The sequence below is a fragment of the Dendroctonus ponderosae genome, unplaced genomic scaffold, assembly GCF_020466585.1.
Source record: "Dendroctonus ponderosae isolate FM_Combo_2020 unplaced genomic scaffold, Dpon_F_20191213v2 Dpon_F_20191213_7, whole genome shotgun sequence".
Taxonomy (NCBI): domain Eukaryota; kingdom Metazoa; phylum Arthropoda; class Insecta; order Coleoptera; family Curculionidae; genus Dendroctonus; species Dendroctonus ponderosae.
Window position 1 is genome coordinate 310,723 of NW_026018916.1, and position 18,132 is coordinate 328,854.

Below are 18,132 nucleotides of genomic sequence, written 5' to 3' on the forward strand. Positions count from 1 at the left end.
TTCATAATGGAACTCATGTATGTCCCAGGAATATGCATGTACATCACATGAATGTTCCAGGTATATTCTGGGAATATCATTTTGCTATGTGGGAACCATCATTGAATTTGAGTTTACTTTTAAAGTCCCTGGTTCTCCGGGAATCAACTGTGATTATTTACATTGAACTTGATAAGGATTTCGATTAAATTTTCTTTTTTGTCAGTAGATTTGCGTGCGTGATGTTGCGAAATGGAAACTCACAATAAAGCCTTGGCACATACTCTTCCTTCTTGGCTTTTTCGGTTGCTTTCGCTATTTCCCCAATAGTCACATTTCCCGTGCCAACATAAGCCCGCACTATATTAAATTCAATACACCCCGGCTTGGCCCCGTTTAAAATCCGCACTAAAGTGCAAAGCGTGCGGTTACTGGCCCTTAACATGGCGTTAAAACAAATTAATTGAAAAATACAAACTACGAACTATTTACACAAGCTCTAAAAGACCTAAAGAAGCTACTAAGGACTAGCAATTGCTGCTAACTGAGGTTATAAATTAGTTTTGGGACTTAAATGTAGGTCATCACGGACTTTGGACGCGAGGTTGTCAGGTTTAAAGGCGATAGTCGTGTAAAAACTCCTTTGAAACTGGTTAAGGGCTCACTTTTATTCCCGCAGATCCTTAAACAGTAACAAGAAAATGCTGATAATATGAACACTGATTGGAAAATGTGTAAAAACAACGTCTAATGGCAACAGGAAATAAATCATAAGGTAGAAACTAATGAAGATTCAGGCGGTTATTTCGTTGCCCCAAGGATCCTTGCTGGCTTCTGTGAGTGCCACTGCAGCCTCAGCTATTTTAGTCAGCAAATCTGATAGCTGTTCTTCAGTGAATTCCTGAAAACAACCAAATAATCAGCCAAGAAACATATTTTTTGGTATATTAACCTTATACAAACAATGCTTTTCCGACGCAATTATGTCGGCCAACTGGACGCACTCCTCATACATTTCTGATTCGCTCAAAACCGAGCATAGCAGGAATGTGACTTCTGGTAGAACCGTTTTCCTCAAATGATAACAGTCTTTCGCGCCGTTGAGCCAACCATCCGGAAACAGCAAAACGTTGTAGAGCTGTTTGTTGGCAGTGATGGCAAGGTGTTTATTCGTAAGCTTCCATCTAGAACCCAAAAAAATCCCCATTACCTGCCCTTGATTATGGTCTTTGGATCAGTAAATACCTTTCCACTTCAACTTTGTGCTGAGATAGTCTGTGCTCATAGGCAACTTTTTGCGAAAACTGGGTATTTTCCGGCAAGTCTTCAGGCGCTTCCGGCTGGTTTTTCATCTGCTTGAACCACTCGTTAAACGCTTCATATGCTTCCAAATACACTTTGTAGCTGAGATGCTCTTTGATGATTTGATTGGTTTCTTCGCTGGTGTCTTCCACTTCGGCTGTGACTTGCCGAATAGCATCGCTTGGAATTTTGTTGAAGGCCAGTTGGGCAGCGTCCAGTTTGCCCAACAGTAGGAATTTGAAGATAATGGCATTGGTTTGGATCAGCACATCCAGCCGTTGATTTTCGAAAAACACCAACCAATCGATGGCGGAAATCACCAGTTCGTCTGTTTCCGTGATTTTTTTCTGCAATTGCATCAGATTTTGTAATTGAATCGGTTGTTGGAGTGGAGTGGAGTTTCTACCTGTAAATTTCCTGCTTCATCCACATGCTCAGGTTTACTTCGAGTATTCACGACGATTTGCTTTGCTATGGCCAAAACATCCAACCCACACTGCTCTGCGTACTCTAGAGCTAATTGTCGTTCCTGCAACTCGATGATGTTTTCCAAATGTTGGGCGTAGAGGTGGACTTGGTTGGAAGTATTCAGTTTGCTCACGTAGTAAGCCACTAGCTGCGTTTCGTTCATGTCCATCAAGCGCTTTATATACCTGGGAAACATAGATTAACACTGATCATCTATGGGCGATTATGCTTACGATTTAACCACAGTCTCCACACAGTCCCTTTTATGGCCTTGGCCGATTTGGTCCAGAAATAAAACCACATGGGCGGTGAATCTGAGGAAATGTGTGGAAATATCGGCACTTTGAGACCAATCGGCGAGCTCTTTAAGTAGCGCTTGAATTTCGTCCAAGATTATGTACTTTTGGATTAGGTGTTCGTGCTCTTTGGCTTCATCCCTTACAGCTTTATTCTTTGAGGACTCCAGCTTCGTAAAAACCTCATGTAGAGACATCCTAACAAAATTCATTTAGGACCTTAGGGATGATGAAAAAAATTACATGGTACCTTTGAAGCCAGTATTCTTCAGGCAGCGGTAAATAGCCACTGTCTTTAGTGCAACAATCCCTTATTTCCGATTCCACCCGTATGTCCACCAAGGATTTCATATAGGCCCACAAATTGTCCTCCCATCTGTTGCAAACTGGTAAAATGGCGTTAACATTTCCGCAAAATACACCAACGGCGGCGCGTTCATACGGACTGATCCATTCCTGAGAAACAGTTTAACCCAATAAGCATCGGCTGTTTTTGAGAACGTTGAAGGTGTTTCGGTACCTGAATTGAATATCGCAAGGCCATAACTTTCCATAAGTCTCTATTGCTGTTGCCTTCAATATCCTTCAATTCGTTGGAGTCCATTTCTTGATAGCTGTTGTCCATATCGGGGCTTCTAGCAATGTCTTCCTTAATGTTGGGGTCGTGAAATAAGTGCCAGCCCTCGAAGATCGCCGCTCTCCAAGAGTGCCCGCATTGGCGTGCCAGCTAAAACATTGTTTCAGAAACCAACCAACTGCTTAAGGAAACTTGCTACTTTTTGGGCTTCTCCCAGCTTGCCGCATCGGATTTCTTGAAATATTCTGTAATTCAAGCGCTTTTCATCGTCCATGTCGATGTCGTGAAGGGGTTTCTTCTGGTAGTGTGGCGCATCTGGATCTAGCTTGTCCACTATTGGCCTGCAAAGGAGTTTGGAGTTTTTTCCTGTCGGAGTGTTTCTGGCTGCTTACCTGGAACTTCCAAAGGCAATTGTTTCTGCCGACTGTAGCTGATGCAGTGTATTTTCCCATCCGACGGTTGAATCGGAGAAATGCAGCACTGAATCGTCTTTCTCGCAAGCTTCAGCTTCCAGCCTACAAAGTGTTTTTTTTTAGGTAAAACTCCAAAAATATAGAACGGAACTCACCAGTCAATAACCAGCTGGCATTCTCTAATTAAGTTTTCCCTTTTGAACAGGTTTTCCACGCAGGTTTTTTCAGACTTTCCAAAGTACTGTATTTGAGCGTCTTCGTCCATCATGCTTTGAACCGCCAGTCTACACCATCAAAAGTATAACAATTGAAGAGCTTTAGAAAGCGAAACAATTACCTGTCCTGGAACAGGATGTACAACAGCCTCCAAGTGTCCCTTTCCTTTTCGAGCCACAATTCTTCATCGACGGTTTTAATGGCGACTTTCGACTTTAGGCTTCGGACGATTTTCAGGGCATCGGAACAGCATCGGGCCAGCTCAGAGAGCATTTCCAGAGCGTCTCTACTCTCTGAAGCAAACCATCTTAATTCGATTACTTGGTATTTTAATCAGAGGTTGGCTACCTGTTTGTCCTTGCAGAACTTCAAAATACTCTACATATAAAGAATCGACTGCGGTTTTCCAGGGGTTTTCCTGCTGTATGATTCCTCCAGCCAAGGTTTTATCTGAATTCATGATGTCGCTCATGGTTTGATTATAAAAGCTAGGCGAATCGGTCATGAGATAATCCATCTCACTAGGGGCCAAAGTAACGCTAAGGTTCAGTTTGTTGGCTAGAAATAAAATTGTATTAAATCGGGTTCATTCTGCTGCACCAACTGCGATTCCGCATTCGTTTTTAAATAGTTAACTGGTCAAATGAGGTAAAGTTTCACTATGCAAACAGTACCTCTAATCTTAAGTGGTTTTTCCATGGGCCTTAGAAGCAATCCGCGACTTGGTGAAGATACACGAGCAGGAGACTCAGTCATCAGATACTCAATTTCATGAGGTGCCAAAGTAACACTAAGGTCCATACTGTTGAACGGCACTGAAATAATTAGATCGGTTTTCTTTCTAGATTGTAAACTGCAATAGACGCAACGCTACAAAGTGATTAGAAATTACGCATTTTAAAGGCAAGCGCGTATTTGTTCATCTTATTTTCAATCTTTGAGAATGCAAAAGCCCGAAAAGTATGTATGTGCATTATCTCATGTAAAATAAGGCAAAAAAATGCGAGCGTACAATTAAAATGTCTTTACTAATCTATTGAACTCAAGAAAACAAGTTTTTCTAATTTGAAAATCACGTTTGTGATTCCTGCAGCCCCCTTTCATGCTCCGCATCCTGAAACGTTAAGACAGTAGATAGAAAACACAATGTTTAAGTTGACTTCGATTTTGGGCACAAAACTACCGGAGTGCTAAGAAACCTTCTAATGAGTTTGACTAGCGGGGCCCTTAAAATATGCAACTCTCACACACAGTTTTGTCAGGTAACACAATTACAAGCGTGAAACGCCTCATTTTACCTCGATTCTTAGCAGTTTGAAATTTTGAAATGGACTTTCGAAATAACCCTCGGCTTGGCGAAGAAACGGCGTCTTCCAGTAGGCGCACTGAACGATTTAAGTCGTTATCCATCACGAAAACTTAAAGAATTACACCTTTTCTTTGGAAATAAACTAAAAAGCAGAAAGAATGTCAGTTTGCGTATTTTTGCCGGCTTTCTAACCACAAATTTCACCACAAAATATCCCCTGTGAATTTCACCTAGTTTGGCTGAATGTTTGGTTAAGTCGCCCCATAGATAAAGACAAGTCGACCTAAACTTGCATCTTTGTTTAGGTGCCAGTCCAAGAGAAAGTAAAAGTACTTTCTCTATGGTCAGAAGCTTTCAAATTAGGCAGGTAAGAAATCCCTTAAAATTATCAAAAATTCCTGAACTAGGTGAAAAAAGCCTTACTGACGAGTGCAATAAGTAGGCCCGGGACGAAACGCATGGTGCTTCAACGCGCGCCATAAAAACAAACTTCTATTTACCAAAACGGGTATGTATTAGGGATTAGGGCTCGGAATCAAACTCGAACAAATCGAGTATTCGAATATTCAAAAAGCGAATAGTTATGTTCAGTCATAACTCGAAAATTCGAACACTGGAATACACCAACATTATCAAACTCACAAGGTGCAAATATCTTTATATGTACTTTGTATACTTTTATAAAATAAGTTATTCTTCATATTCTACAAGCATTTAAACAAATAATTATATATTTACAAGCAAATGAAAATAATTATTTACCCTCCAGCAAATGAATATAAAATTACGTGTTTGTGTTCTGGTGACCAGACTGAGAAATGGCCGGTCGCCAAATACCAGAGGACGGTCACCAAAAACCACCAGTTTTGGGGCCAAGTAAACTCAAACGAGGTAAACAAAGCGGAACGGTTTAATTAAACAAGACCTCCGTTTTTTCTAACAAGTTGGACTAAAATTATATACCTATTGTCGTGCAGAGAAAGCTCAGTTACAGGGGAACCACATTCTGCTGACAAAAAATAAAAAAATTATGTGCATAGCGGGAGCGCGCGTATCGGATAGGAAAACTCCGTTAACGGGGTTTCTATTTAGTAATCAGCCTTCCATGCGCTGTTGCCACCTTTTTTCTAAGCGCAAAAAACCAATAGACGCTTGTTCACTGACACGAGAGGTTATTGACGTTTTACCACCACTCCTCCATTCTCCTACTCGCAGCAAACTGAAAAAAAATTAGATTAACGTGAATTAAAATCTTTTTAGAGGATGTTCTTCCCGGAATCGCGTTTAGTGATAAGATTGGCGTCGTTTGCTAGTGAAAGTGACCCGCTGTGCAAAGTGTATCTGTGAAAAACTAGTTTTTCTTTAAATATTTCAAATTAACCGAGCTGTGCAGTTTTGGATTGGAAGTCTCGACTTTATAGCAAATCGATAATGTTTGGGGAGCCTGAAAAGGAGAACTCACCCCAAAAGCAGCTGAGCACCATCGATAACAGGTCATGCACAAAGCCTGTAACTCGAGTATGTACCCTTTAGGATACCTGTGTAGAGCGGTGATGTTTTTTTTAAATAAAATGATATATTTTATACAAAAATCCAAATAAAGCTCTGTTTATTGGTTGTAGTTTTCGTCAAGTTTTTTATTATTTATTATACTTTGGTAATTTTTATTTTAGCACACTTGAATGGCTTTGTTCCTTCTCTTTGCATGAGTTTATTTCAAGTGCTTTCATAAAGGAGAAATGACCAACAACCAGGTAAGTCGATGTGGATTTTCTGTTTGTCAACAACCGCGCTATTTCATTTCCCAACAGCGAAAAGTCCCTTATTGTAGACAACTCAAGAACAAACGTTCAATTTAACAGCGAATTAATTGTTCAAATTGTGATGTTTGCCCTAAAAACGTGTGTTTATGTAGGTGTTCTCTAGTTGGATTATTTGAAATATTGCCACACAGTTGATTTAATGGACTTTAAACTTTAAAGATAATGGCAAAAAATGACTGTAAATTGCTATGTAAATCAAGACATGTAAAACAAGGTCATGCGATTCTATCTTGCTGAACAAAAACGCACTAAACGACATAACAACACTTCGCTAATTCTACTGGAAATGAAGTGGGTGGAAGATGTTTTTAAAATGACCACAGTGGATGGGCTTCAAGTACGTGTTGCAATTCCAAAACAGGGGATTTTCCATGGCTGGATCGACGCTCTTATAAATAAAGGATTGGGCTTTTTAGCAATCTTATCTCCACCGCTTTCATAGATATTCTGAAGTATTTTCCACTGATAATGTTATTCCACTAAGTTGATCCTTGATCGCGGTGTTTCGGCGTTAATTTAGGGTGTTTACTGGCAGAACGAAAATATGTCGCCCAATGAGGAAAGTGAAGCGGAATCGGAGCCAAATTACAGGAAGTTCTTTCCAGAAAAAACGGTACAATTTCACTAAATCCAATACATTAGGTTGATAAGTGTTGATTAATTTAATTTCCTATCCATGACGTGGTATTAAGAGATTTTAATCGGTGTTTAACAACCGCAAAAGTTAACTCTTAATTGAAACGAAAGTCCATAAATCCATTCAAATACACCACATCATACGGAATGGTTTCCTTGTCATGTGCAAAGGAGCTCCAATGTTTAATTAATAGCTATAGACAATAAAACTTTAATAGACTGACCGTCACATGCATGATCTCATGCCTTATAAGTGGCATATTTTCAGCGTCTTAATTAAACAATCGCTGGATGCTAATTCCAATCACTAAAATGGTCTGTAAACGTCTCAAGTCATATGCAAATATTCAGATGTGCGAAATAAACTTTGTTGCTTTGGCATCAAAACAGCCGCTCCATGTATTTAAATTACGTTGTGAATAATAATGTGTATCTCGTTGTTTTGCAAAGGCTCCTTTAGTTTTTTCTAGTGGTCGTTGGTGCAATAATACAAGTCTTGTTACAGGTTGCTTCATTTCGTAGTACCGTTATGATTTCATACATTTTACGATTCTAATCTCTTATATAAACCGTAAGGCTTAAATTTGTAAAAGCGTGTATTATTTATAACATTGCCCAAGTGGGTGGAACGAAGTAGCTTGAATTGTTTTTAATTGCCTTAATGTTGTGAATTTAATTCACATTCATGGGCTTCTTCAGCTGCTTTGTCTCAAAGTCAGTAGGTTACTATTGAACGTATGAATATTTCAGATTTGGTTCAAAGGGGTGCGAAGCTCCAAGTTTCGTCACGTTTATGGGGAACCGGCTAAAAGAGACAAATGCTACGAAAACATCCAGATAACGAAAAATGCACATGATTCACAATTTTGCGCGGTTAATCCGAAATTTTTGGCTGTTGTAACGGAGGTAGCTGGCGGTGGGGCATATATTGTCGTCCCGATTAATTGCGTGAGTATTTTAAGTAAATTGGAGGAATACTTGAAATTGTCACATGCGACTAAGTATTGCAAACGCTTTAGACTGGAAGGCTCGATTTCAATGCCAGCAGAGTGACTGGCCATTCAGGGCCGATCTTGGACATCAAATGGAACCCTTTCAACGACAACGTGATTGCATCGTGTTCCGATGATTGCACTGTAAGTCAATAAGTTAATTAAATTAACTGTTCACGAGCGTTTTCAATGCATTTTAGATTAAACTGTGGCATATTCCCGATGATGGACTTGCGATGCATTTGAACGACTGGCTCGTTGAGCTGCAGGGCCATAAACGCCGAGTAGCATACATAGAATGGCATCCCGTTGCAGAAAATATTCTGTTCAGTGCCGGATTCGATCACTTGGTACGTGAGGATTAATAAACCTTTATCAATATCAGAAAGATTAGAATGAAATATCTTAAATACTTGATTTTTATTGGCCTGGCAAGTAACGCCTGTGCGTGCCTATTTAATTCAAAGGAAAGTAATCGGTTTGTCCTTTTATGGCTTGCCGTTTTTTTTATTATCAGGCGACGAAAGTGTTTTTACTGCTTTCAAGGCGAGTTCTAAATATGTCTAGACCTTTCGTTTTTAATGAAAATGAACGGACTGCACCAAAGCGTTTCATATCACTTTCTACTGTCGCTGCTTATGGTAACATCTGCATCCTAATCATGTAACTTCGAGTAGATTTCGTCGATTACGAACATTATATTGAATGTTTTTTTATAAAAAAAAACATTAATATTCCCCGGTCAAAATGGGATACGGGAGAATGAAAAGAAAGTTGGGCAATTAGAAGACTAATAAAATGGAGCGTTAAAAGCTTAAAAATTATTCATTTTACATTTTTTATATTTGGCAATTTTAAGTCAGCGAAAAAACCAACTTGGATTGGTTGGAAACCACGAATTTTTGAAAATTCAGTTTGCTCCGCGAAAGGTGCCATTTGAATTTGAAAATTCGTAAAAAATACCGAATTATTACTCGACTAAAAAATTACGCTGCGTATCGATTTAGTCATAATTTATTTGCAAGATTCCGACTACTGAAGTCTTTATGTCTCGAGCTGTGTGACAACATTTTTGAAAATTGAACCTGCTTTGCGCAAAATATCAAGTTACCACTTGACTTTAAAAAATCATAAAACATTAGTCTGATTATGGATTTGGTGGTAATTTGCAGGATTTAAAGTAGAAGCTATTATTTTTATTTGTCGCAATTTTCAGCCCCCCAACTGCTTCGATAATTTTTTTTAATTGTTTTAAAAGCGATAATTTTTTTTAATTGTGTCTGCTTCGCGCGGAATGCCAAATTATCACTTGACTTTGAAAAAACATAAAAAATTAGCCTTCTTATCGGCTTTGTCATAACTATTGACTATTATCTCTGTTTGTGCCAATTTTCATTCGGATTGAAAACGACTAAGCTCGTACAATGGGGCCATTAAACTTGAACTTTGCTTTTTGAAAAGTCGATGGTGGCTTCGCCAAACCAAAACCTTCCAATTAGCCCTTCTTCAAACCGTAATTAAGCTAATTGACGCTTACACTATTCAAGCAAACCACTTCTGAAGATGCAAGCCACTCGTGCTTGCGAAACGTCAAGAAGAAATTCTACCGAACGACCGCCTAAAAACCCATTAGTTTCAAGGAATGGCCTCGAAACTCTATCTCTTTTGAGAAACGAATCGTTTGAAGTTTTCGACTGAATTGAAACTTTACAATCAATGCGGTTTTCTCCATGATCCAATAAACCAACTAAGATTCCTTCCAGATTATTCTGTGGGACATCGAACGAGGAGAAGCAATTAACGTGATTGATTGTCACCCAGACGCAATTCACTCCATGTCCCTAAACCGCGATGGAAGTCTATTGGCTACCACTTGCAAAGATAAACGCTTGCGGGTGATTGAACCTCGAAGCGGAATAGTGAAATCGGTAAGGCATTTCAACAGCGCAAATCCCCACAGTCAGATTATGTGTGATTAATAGGAAGGAATATGCCATGAAGGCTCTAAGGCCAGCAAAGTGGTCTATTTGGGATCGACTGGACGACTCTTGACCACTGGCTTCTCAAGGCATTCGGATAGAAGGTGAGACGAATTGCCCTCAAAAAAATTCCCCGTTATAACTTCCGTTCTTAGATATGCTGTGTGGGACGAGAACAACCTTTCCAGCCCCCTATTCGGAGACACAATCGACAGCTCATCAGGAATAGTCTTTCCATTCTACGATCCAGACACCAACATTGTATTTCTGGCCGGAAAGGGCGATGGAAATATTCGATTTTATGAAATTTGCGATGAATCGCCCTACATTCACTACCTCAGCCAAGTGATATCGGGAAATCCTCAAGTAAACTACCAGAAAACCGATAATGAATTGCCTTTTAATTGAATATTCTTCAATGTTGCAGAGAGGATTAGGTTTCATGCCCAAACGCGGCCTGAACACTTTGCAATGCGAGATTTACCGATTCTACAAACTGCACGCAACCAAAGGTCTTTGCGAGCCCATCAGCATGGTTGTGCCGAGAAAAAGTGACCAATTTCACGAAGATTTGTATCCAGACACTGCAGCAGCGAAGCCTTCGCTCTCGGCCCAAGAGTGGATCAAAGGAGCCAATGCGCCCCCGGTTTTAATGTCGATGCGAACAGGTAAAGCAACTGATATCATCAAACTATTTTTTAATAATCAATTCCTACCCTCTAGGACAAAGTCTGGCTTTGGATATCCAGGCTATAAAGCAACGAAAATTCGTAACTAAAACCAAGGAAGCCCCGGTTATCGACAATAACAAGCGCAAATTTCAGTTCCTTTCGACTGAAACAGTGCCTGGTAAGCATTCAGGGTATTAATAAATGAAGGGAGATGTAAAGTGAATGTTCTGTTAGACTACAGGCCGAAGGACGTTCAGGATGAGAAGAGCAAGAAAACTACAACGAACCAAACCACAAAGTTCCAGCAACTGCAGCAAAGATGGTCAAGCACGATCGAGGAGCCTGGCAAAGACATTCCCTTGTTCAAGGAGATTAACAGCATTGGAGACAATATTCTTACCGAACATGATGTAAGTGCTAAATCGATTTAGAGGGCTGTGTTGATGGAAACGGGGATTTTTCAGCTGAGATTGGCCTACCAAATCCAATCGGATGAAGTGAAGAAGCTGAAAAAACAACTATCAAATAGTGAGCACCGTGTACGTGAGTTGGAGGAACAAATTAGAAAACTTACCAAATTGTAAACTCCATCAAAATTCTTAAAGCGTTACAAAACTACTTTAAATCCGCTTGTGCTATATTGCGTGCTAATGCTACCTAATTGTTCTTACACAAAATGGAATCTTCTAGGGTTTAAAAATACGGAAATCTGGCGATTATTCAGCGCGCTTTGTTACCAGTTCGTAACATATTTAGAGCTATATGACTTCCTACTAGTGTAAATTTTGTCTAGTCAAAATGCACATTGTTTTCCAAATAAAAAGAAACCGGTTCGAATTTGCACAAGCAAGCTCTGTGGTTTGTTCTACTTTTTCCACTATGCATGTACGATTATTTATTTTCTACTTTTTTATACTTTACCGTGTATGATAATTCTGGTGGAGTTGGAATCAGTTATTGGTTTACGTTCTAGTATGTTAGTTATAAAATTGACAGTATTATTGTGACCTTTAAAGTAATCTTAATATTTTTGTACACTAGTGAATGTTGAGCTTTGGAGCTTTAGCCAAATTGATAGAATATTTTTGTAGTTCTCTACTTAATAGACGTATTCAATATTCCTGCAACTGGCTGCTCGTCTTAATCCCCATCCTAGAACACCTGCAAGGCCTAATGCCAGTCAAATGATCAATCTGTACAAAACGTATATTAAAATCGGCCCTATCTTACAAAAATAATAAGTGCCTATCAATATTTATCTTAACTAATGGACGGGAATAGTTGCGGAATGATCTTCTATCACATTGGTGCTGATAAATTAGAATAACTAAAAACACTCCAGTTGAATAAGCCAATGTGTAGTGTCTAAACAGAGGGCAGTGTTTACACTAAAATATCATCGTTTCAAGCTACAAAATCTAGCTCAACCTGCTGATCTTAACTTAGTTAGTTAACTGAGTATTGTTCGTAACAAAACACCCACGACACAAACGAATACAATATTAATACTAGACGTTGAAGCATGGGCGTGATTGCATCCATCGCCGGTACATGTGTAAATACAAGAACGGTACCATAAAGTGTCCCCTGGTTGTTTCACGTAATTGCAATAGTTGCCCATGTGGTTTGAGGAGCAGTAGCGCGATGTTCCAATTCCTGCACAACAATTAACTGGGTAGATTTCATTCCACCTAAAATGCTACAAGTAGGTGCGAGGCATGCGAAGCATAATGTTAATCAGGCAAGAACCGGTGAGAATCAGCCAAAAGTGCATACCTAGTTGTTCTAATTGTGAATGTTGCTTCAATGCAAAACCCTTTAAAAAGCGATTGAGAATACATAAGAGACGAGTTCTTAGTCAAGTTGCGCCTTATATCTTCTCAAGACTGGCCAAAGTACAGGCTTTAGATTTCTACATCAATAATCATGTACTAGCAGCAATTCAAGTACCATTTAGACTGGTAGATTTAATGCAAAATTCGGCTTCGAAAACATGGTCGCAACTCTTTGGCTGTATTCCTCCCATATGAATCATTACATCAGAACAGTCTAGACTTTCAGCTGATGAACACTGATAGCAATTTAATGAACTACCTGTGTTGAAAAAATGGGTTACAGTAGCTGGAAAGGATTGGGTTAGAGAAAGAAGCATTCATCACCCCCAAATCATGTTGTTATTAGCAGTTAGTTAACTGAAAAAATATCCAGGCACTGGGACTACCTTGGAAACGACCTGTAGTCTTAATGCAATATTTGGCCCCGTAGACGGCATCGCAGGGCTCCGGTTTAATATCAATGTCTGCGGTCAGCCACTCGTTACATTGGAATGGTTTTGATGAATCGCTGCCATTACATTGGTAACAGTTAAGGGCTGTCGCTATAGCGAAATTGTACGTTAAATTACCTAGTTGCCCTTTGACTGAACTAAGAAAGGGGCTTCTCATTAACATTCAGCCGCCCCTCATTTGCAAGTCAGTGACCAGCTTAATTGAGAAAGAGGGCAGTTGCCAGCTAGGGCTAATGCATGCTAAAACCCTAATGCATTTTTCCTTAATACAAGGCAGGCTTTAGACTTTACGTTGCAGAATTTGGATATGAGTTCTTTGTCAGTTAATTGGGAGTTGAAAAAGCTGTACTTACATGTAGCAATGAAGGCTATGAAAAGGAAACTGAAAAGAAAATGACTGCAGGCCATTTTCTGCGGAGCTTTCTCCTGCTGCTGCGCTACTAATTGGTATATTTAAGGGCTTCCAAAGGACGGAAATTTGATAAATATGAATTTACATTTAAATACTACTACTACCACACCTCAACTGGAATATAAACAACTCGAATTAGTGACAGTCAATGATGCCACACCAAGAACATCATTAGCCTAGTGAACTAGAAATTACAATTGATCATCACCAACTTGTATTCTTCATTATCTTTGTCCTTAATTAATGAGTGATAAGTGTTATCGCTAGTTATATAATACAAGTACTATTCTAATCGCATCTGGTAGGCAACACTGACCTTAAGTCAATGTCAAGTTTCGGTTTTTTTCAGTTTTAGGTGACCTTTTTGGTTTTTAGCAAAATATGCAAAAGAGCACGGTGAAATGCAGAATAGGGCCTTCGATACTGAACGCGGACCTTTCACAGTTGCACGCGGAGTCCAGACGATTGCTTGACAATGGAGCTGACTATCTCCACTTGGATGTTATGGATGGGCATTTCGTTCCTAACCTGACTTTCGGCCACCCCCTAGTGAAATGTTTACGAAAAAATATACCGAATGCCTTTTTTGAAACACATATGATGGTACAAGATCCGCAAAAGGTAATGGCCCAAAAACATGGAGCCCTGGGACTTTAGTGCGCATTGGTGTTTGGGGCTCTGTCATTCAATGTGTATTCGTTTCCAGTGGATCGAACCGATGGCTGATGCGGGCGTTAGCCAGTACACATTTCACATAGAACCAGTGATAAAAGAAGTGCTTCCAATATGTCGTAAAGTTCGAGAGGCAGGCATGAAAGTGGGGCTGGCTTTAAAGCCTGGAACTGGCATTGAAGCTGTAAGACAATACATTGATCATGCTGATATGATTCTCATCATGACCGTCGAACCAGGTGGGTTCCTTTCACCCTCAGAATGAAAAAATTCGCTTGCGCTATTCGAATTTTTTAAGCAGAGAACTTCACGGTTTGGAAATTCTCTTCACAGGCTTTGGGGGGCAAACATTTATGGCAGATATGATGCCGAAAGTACAGTGGCTGCGGCACAATTACCCCCTTCTCGACATTGAAGTTGATGGGGGCGTAGGCCTAAATACAATTACTGCATGCGCTGAGGTCAGTAACATTTTCGCCCACACTTATTGCCAGTTTTTTTTAATTATCAACCAATTGCTTTAGGCTGGCGCCAACATGATTGTGGGCGGTACAGCAATAATAGGCGCCTGTGACCAGCGATCGGTAATAGCGAGTCTAAGGGAAACGGTCGAAAGCTCAATTCATAAATGCAATGTTTAAGTTTGCAATGCATATGTGATAATACATATAACTATGTAGGTAAATATGCTAAGGAATGACAGAATAGACGGCAGAAGTTCTGATCGAATTGCTTTACAAAGGAAGATTCTTCGGAGGAATATCTATCAGGTTTGAGTTCCAAGTCATCTCAATCTTTATTTAACTATTTTTGCAAACGCAGACTCTTTCCACTATTGAAAGCTGCATGTTCTGTCAATCTATTACTAAATTCATAGGAAAATTGTTAACGGTTGTGTACTAAAAATCCTATCCAAAACTAAGTAAGTAAACTTGTTAACAATCATATTGAACTATATACAAGTTAGATGGAATAGGTGTTGTCCTTCAAACTTTCTTTGTTCAAAAATTGGGTTTTAACATTATTGTACAGGGTAGCCCAAAGTAAATGGGTGTTTGTTATTGTATAACTTTGGGGATGTGTGTGTACTATTTTCGACAGATGCGTCCCACTGTTCTAAAACCAAACTGTACAAAAGTTCAGCTTTTATATTAGTATTTTTTCCATATTTACAAAGGTGGTTTTAGATAGGTCGGTCACAGAACACTGCAGATGCGCAGCCCAAACTTAGCTATACGCTGTTTGGGTTCCCATCCGCACTCTCTAAATATGTATATTCTAATTGTAATGGAAAAGGGGAAATAGGTAAGCTAGGCAGAATTTTCGTTGGTATTCACTTTAGGTGTAAAAAGTATAATGTTTAAGAATCTGTTCCTTAAGTTAAATGGAGCTTGATGCAGTTACAACCATTCCTGTTAAGTTAAGACCTAACATAGCATGTTTTCGTACCAAATCTATAACATTCGTCTTCTACATTCTATTTTTATATGTTGGCTTTTAGATTTGTTATACGGTTAAATTTTAATAAATTTGCAATAACGTTTAACCATTGGGAAAATGCTGAAATGACTTTTAATCAGAGTCAAACCTGCTCATATCGTCAGCGACAGGCCCAGTTTTATCGCTTTCGCTACCAGCTTTTGCCCTGGGCACTTTCCCTGGCAACACGGAATCTTCTTGATACTCTGTATCGTTTCCATCAAAAGTTTTGCTCTGGAATTCCGGATTCAATTTGGGCCTGAGCGCGGCCAAACTGATCAAAATTGCTTCTTCAGTTCGAATCGTTCTTGATCCCTATGAAAAACATTTTTTTAAATCAAATAGTTGGGCTTCTTTCGTTGATTTTACCTGTTCGGGGATCGTATTTAGGTAATTGTGAAACAGCAGTTTGGGATCATCTGCGTCTAAAACCGAGTCGTTTTCCAAGGCGGCTTCCAATCCTTGCACGCCTCCAAATACTACCAGCAAATGCTTGTATTTTGGACACACGAATTGATCAACGGCGGAGCCTCGGTCCGATGTGCCTATGGTAAGATCGTACCTGCGCCAAAGGGGAAAAGGTAAGTTGTTTAACACTTCAAATATCAGCAATTCTTACCCTTCCTTATAAGGGCACTGGGAGAAGACATCGGAAAGGGAATTGGCTACTCTCACTGAATAGCCCCAATAAATTCCTGTTTCGCTTCGGGGTAGATTGGGGGACACTAAAATTCCTTTCAGCTTCTTTATATTGGGTTCTTGGGGCAGCAGCTTAACCGTACATCGGATACCTTAAAGTGGCATAAGTAAATATCAACTGTACATTTCGGCAGCATGGAATAACTACCGGGTACAAGGGCCTGGTTCACTCTAACTTGTCTCAGCAAGCCAACATTCACTGTGGATCCTTTGCCATCTTTGACCGGTGTGTTTAGGACAACTCCTTCCCTGAAAAGTAAAAAACTTAAGCATCTTCAGAGGTGGTTGACCTGAATATCAATTTACACAGATTAGATTTTTACCTGAATATAAAATTATCCTTCACACTCAAGTGATGTGGCGCATTCAAGGGATTCAACAGACCGCAGTACTTCAAGTCGTTCTGAATGGGGAAAAAGAACTTCCTTAGATACTGCGGGCATTCCAGGTATTGCAGAATTTTACTCAACTGGACACAGCTGTATCTGGACTGTTTTTCGCCTTGTTCATCGTCAAACTTTGCTTTCTTCGCAAACGGTTCATCGGAGTGATCATCAAAAACGATGATTTCATTTGCCTGAAATCGACTGTACCTTGTACTTTTCAGTAGGCTTTCATTGAGTTCTTAAACACACCTTTTGTGTTTGCAGATTGCGCATTTTGATGACAAAACAAAAACAAACACAATTTACCTGAAAAATGCAGGCTGCCCTAGCTATTTGGCCAGCCAGATAGCACCTAAGCTCTGGGGTTTGGGTATTCTCCAAAATCGATCCAGGCACAGCTATGGACAAGGTAGAGATGGTTTTGGGCACTAATGAAGCGGCGGCATCTACATCCTGCTTATTTTCTCCTTTTAGTTGCTGTTTCTTCATTTTCTTCTCCAAATTGATCTCTCGCCATTTCCTTTTCTCCTCCTTTCTGCCTTTGTTCACTTCACTCCAACTTTTCTTTTTGTTTGGATCAGCTTTATATGCCTCCATAATTAGTAATACACATGGAGTAAAACTACAATAACTAAATAAATACAGAAGCGCCGAAAATGTGTTTAGTAAACGTAACTTTTCAACCTAGGTTAAACGCAGAACACCTCTGAGGTTAAGTTTGGTTTTGTCAAGATGACAGAAAATAGTGCAGGACTGAGACAAAGTCTTGAACCGGAAACGGGTAGTCTTTCTTTATTGCACCATTGGAGGGTGTAAAGAACCGGCTTATTAAATGATCTGGTTCTATGCACAAAATATTCCCCCTATGGGGGCATGTTCTGTGGTTCTATGATCTGGTTCCAGAGCTGAAACCTAAAAGCTCGCTAAAGGGGTAATTTTAAAATGTGAATAATTTATAAGCCTGCGTTAAAATTGCTCTAAAACATGAATATTTAAAAGCAAAAAAAAACTGAGCACGTACCGATAATTAACCGATACAATTATTGAATTTTTCCTAATAAATAATTTATAAATGCTTTGAAATGTCCACATCTAATAGTTAGGAACAAACTGGTTGGAAATGGGGTGCTTAATAGAGTTATTGGAAAACGCGTATTTCCATTGCCTGCACTATGTGGTCAATAAAAGGCTCCGAAAGGTGGAAAGGCTATTTTGGGCGTTGTGGGCTATTCTGGCAATCGTGAGTAAACTAATAAAACATTCTAGACGTTTCTAGAACCTGCACAATTTAACGCTCTATCAAGCAATGAGAGCAATATCAACTAGAGCTTTGTAGCTCACAGGGGCGGATCCAGCCCAGCCAAGTCAGGGGGGGTTATCTAGAAAAAATACAGTCTTCTGTTGTCAATAAAATTAGAAAAATGATCGTCGTTTTGTGCAAGTAAGATTATTGCAAAATTTCATGTTTTCCGTCCCGTTTTGCATGTTTCTCGGAAGCAAAATGAGCAAGAACGCTCGTTTTTACATCATTCCAGA

At 39.5% G+C, this 18,132-nt stretch overlaps 7 protein-coding genes across 13 annotated transcripts in view; 3 read left to right on the top strand and 4 right to left on the bottom strand.

Annotated features, from left to right (window-relative positions):
• The window catches only part of LOC109539795 (von Willebrand factor A domain-containing protein 8), a 13,582-nt gene extending 13,016 nt beyond the window's left edge, over positions 1-566 (bottom strand). The window contains exon 1 of the mRNA XM_019907781.2: positions 244-566. Within this exon, the coding sequence (XP_019763340.2) occupies positions 244-424 (181 nt within the window). The 5' untranslated portion in view covers positions 425-566. The remainder of the gene's footprint in view (positions 1-243) is intronic.
• A 60-nt stretch (positions 567-626) lies between these two features.
• LOC109539796 (nuclear pore complex protein Nup107) lies at positions 627-4,953 on the bottom strand. Its single transcript, XM_019907782.2, has 14 exons — positions 4,550-4,953; positions 3,926-4,066; positions 3,600-3,809; positions 3,373-3,544; positions 3,191-3,319; positions 3,015-3,137; positions 2,822-2,963; positions 2,566-2,772; positions 2,296-2,501; positions 1,983-2,243; positions 1,688-1,934; positions 1,225-1,628; positions 932-1,163; positions 627-880 (listed from the first exon to the last, which is right to left on the bottom strand). The coding sequence occupies exons 1-14, from the start codon at positions 4,659-4,661 to the stop codon at positions 773-775; spliced, it is 2,694 nt and encodes an 897-aa protein (XP_019763341.1). The 5' UTR covers positions 4,662-4,953; the 3' UTR covers positions 627-772.
• A 794-nt stretch (positions 4,954-5,747) lies between these two features.
• On the top strand, positions 5,748-11,788 carry LOC109539797 (coronin-2B). Of its 3 annotated transcripts, XM_019907786.2 has the most exons (12): positions 5,749-6,078; positions 6,234-6,314; positions 7,770-7,967; positions 8,039-8,155; positions 8,212-8,361; positions 9,775-9,939; positions 9,994-10,094; positions 10,146-10,356; positions 10,418-10,658; positions 10,714-10,839; positions 10,896-11,071; positions 11,126-11,788. In XM_019907786.2, the coding sequence occupies exons 2-12, from the start codon at positions 6,300-6,302 to the stop codon at positions 11,243-11,245; spliced, it is 1,620 nt and encodes a 539-aa protein (XP_019763345.2). In that variant the 5' UTR covers positions 5,749-6,078; positions 6,234-6,299; the 3' UTR covers positions 11,246-11,788. The 3 variants fall into 3 exon arrangements, with proteins under 3 accessions (XP_048523982.1, XP_019763345.2, XP_019763343.2); XM_048668025.1 differs by lacking the exon at positions 6,234-6,314 and having other exon boundaries at positions 5,748-6,078; XM_019907784.2 differs by lacking the exons at positions 5,749-6,078; positions 6,234-6,314 and adding an exon at positions 6,388-6,996.
• A 65-nt stretch (positions 11,789-11,853) lies between these two features.
• On the bottom strand, positions 11,854-13,656 carry LOC109539802 (U-scoloptoxin(05)-Er1a). 5 transcript variants are annotated; one of them, XM_048668028.1, is made up of 5 exons: positions 13,302-13,524; positions 12,883-13,038; positions 12,612-12,755; positions 12,090-12,317; positions 11,854-12,049 (listed from the first exon to the last, which is right to left on the bottom strand). In XM_048668028.1, the coding sequence occupies exons 1-4, from the start codon at positions 13,354-13,356 to the stop codon at positions 12,112-12,114; spliced, it is 561 nt and encodes a 186-aa protein (XP_048523985.1). In that variant the 5' UTR covers positions 13,357-13,524; the 3' UTR covers positions 11,854-12,049; positions 12,090-12,111. The 5 variants fall into 5 exon arrangements, 3 of the variants coding, with proteins under 3 accessions (XP_048523985.1, XP_048523984.1, XP_019763352.2); XR_007281892.1 differs by lacking the exon at positions 12,612-12,755 and adding an exon at positions 13,066-13,196 and having other exon boundaries at positions 11,854-12,317; positions 12,883-13,004; positions 13,302-13,497; XM_048668027.1 differs by having other exon boundaries at positions 11,854-12,317; positions 13,302-13,520.
• On the top strand, positions 13,582-15,590 carry LOC109539799 (ribulose-phosphate 3-epimerase). Its single transcript, XM_019907790.2, has 5 exons — positions 13,582-13,661; positions 13,736-13,981; positions 14,067-14,271; positions 14,366-14,493; positions 14,557-15,590. The coding sequence occupies exons 2-5, from the start codon at positions 13,742-13,744 to the stop codon at positions 14,671-14,673; spliced, it is 690 nt and encodes a 229-aa protein (XP_019763349.1). The 5' UTR covers positions 13,582-13,661; positions 13,736-13,741; the 3' UTR covers positions 14,674-15,590.
• LOC109539798 (putative methyltransferase C9orf114) lies at positions 15,370-17,338 on the bottom strand. The gene is made up of 7 exons (XM_019907788.2): positions 17,273-17,338; positions 16,903-17,218; positions 16,534-16,787; positions 16,359-16,459; positions 16,131-16,302; positions 15,881-16,073; positions 15,370-15,826 (listed from the first exon to the last, which is right to left on the bottom strand). Exons 2-7 carry the CDS (start codon positions 17,191-17,193, stop codon positions 15,605-15,607), a joined length of 1,233 nt encoding a protein of 410 aa, XP_019763347.2. The 5' UTR covers positions 17,194-17,218; positions 17,273-17,338; the 3' UTR covers positions 15,370-15,604.
• A 123-nt stretch (positions 17,339-17,461) lies between these two features.
• Positions 17,462-18,132, top strand: part of LOC109539784 (sodium channel protein Nach) — a 4,024-nt gene continuing 3,353 nt past the window's right edge. The window contains exon 1 of the mRNA XM_019907767.2: positions 17,462-17,836. Coding sequence (XP_019763326.2) covers positions 17,717-17,836 — 120 coding nt within the window. The 5' untranslated portion in view covers positions 17,462-17,716. The remainder of the gene's footprint in view (positions 17,837-18,132) is intronic.

What these genes read in the sequence shown, in the direction of transcription:
- LOC109539797 (XM_048668025.1), top strand. Translation starts at nt 5,992, where the DNA reads ATGTTTGGGGAGCCTGAAAAGGAGAACTCACCCCAAAAGCAGCTGAGC. An exon ending in TCAAGGCATTCGGATAGAAG is followed by an intron (nt 10,095 to 10,145) that starts GTGAGACGAATT and finishes TTCCGTTCTTAG; the next exon opens with ATATGCTGTGTGGGACGAGA. An exon ending in TTCGACTGAAACAGTGCCTG is followed by an intron (nt 10,840 to 10,895) that starts GTAAGCATTCAG and finishes ATGTTCTGTTAG; the next exon opens with ACTACAGGCCGAAGGACGTT.
- LOC109539802 (XM_048668028.1), bottom strand. Translation starts at nt 13,356, where the DNA reads ATGGCCTGCAGTCATTTTCTTTTCAGTTTCCTTTTCATAGCCTTCATT. An exon ending in CATAGCCTTCATTGCTACAT is followed by an intron (nt 13,039 to 13,301) that starts GTAAGTACAGCT and finishes ATTTCGCTATAG; the next exon opens with CGACAGCCCTTAACTGTTAC. An exon ending in TAAATCTACCAGTCTAAATG is followed by an intron (nt 12,318 to 12,611) that starts GTACTTGAATTG and finishes ATTGTTGTGCAG; the next exon opens with GAATTGGAACATCGCGCTAC.
- LOC109539799 (XM_019907790.2), top strand. Translation starts at nt 13,742, where the DNA reads ATGCAAAAGAGCACGGTGAAATGCAGAATAGGGCCTTCGATACTGAAC. An exon ending in CATCATGACCGTCGAACCAG is followed by an intron (nt 14,272 to 14,365) that starts GTGGGTTCCTTT and finishes TTCTCTTCACAG; the next exon opens with GCTTTGGGGGGCAAACATTT. An exon ending in CAATTACTGCATGCGCTGAG is followed by an intron (nt 14,494 to 14,556) that starts GTCAGTAACATT and finishes CAATTGCTTTAG; the next exon opens with GCTGGCGCCAACATGATTGT.
- LOC109539796 (XM_019907782.2), bottom strand. Translation starts at nt 4,661, where the DNA reads ATGGATAACGACTTAAATCGTTCAGTGCGCCTACTGGAAGACGCCGTT. An exon ending in TGCCAGCTGGTTATTGACTG is followed by an intron (nt 3,138 to 3,190) that starts GTGAGTTCCGTT and finishes AACACTTTGTAG; the next exon opens with GCTGGAAGCTGAAGCTTGCG. An exon ending in ATTGCCTTTGGAAGTTCCAG is followed by an intron (nt 2,964 to 3,014) that starts GTAAGCAGCCAG and finishes ACTCCTTTGCAG; the next exon opens with GCCAATAGTGGACAAGCTAG.
- LOC109539798 (XM_019907788.2), bottom strand. Translation starts at nt 17,193, where the DNA reads ATGGAGGCATATAAAGCTGATCCAAACAAAAAGAAAAGTTGGAGTGAA. An exon ending in GGGCAGCCTGCATTTTTCAG is followed by an intron (nt 16,788 to 16,902) that starts GTAAATTGTGTT and finishes AGTCGATTTCAG; the next exon opens with GCAAATGAAATCATCGTTTT. An exon ending in TAAATACGATCCCCGAACAG is followed by an intron (nt 15,827 to 15,880) that starts GTAAAATCAACG and finishes TGTTTTTCATAG; the next exon opens with GGATCAAGAACGATTCGAAC.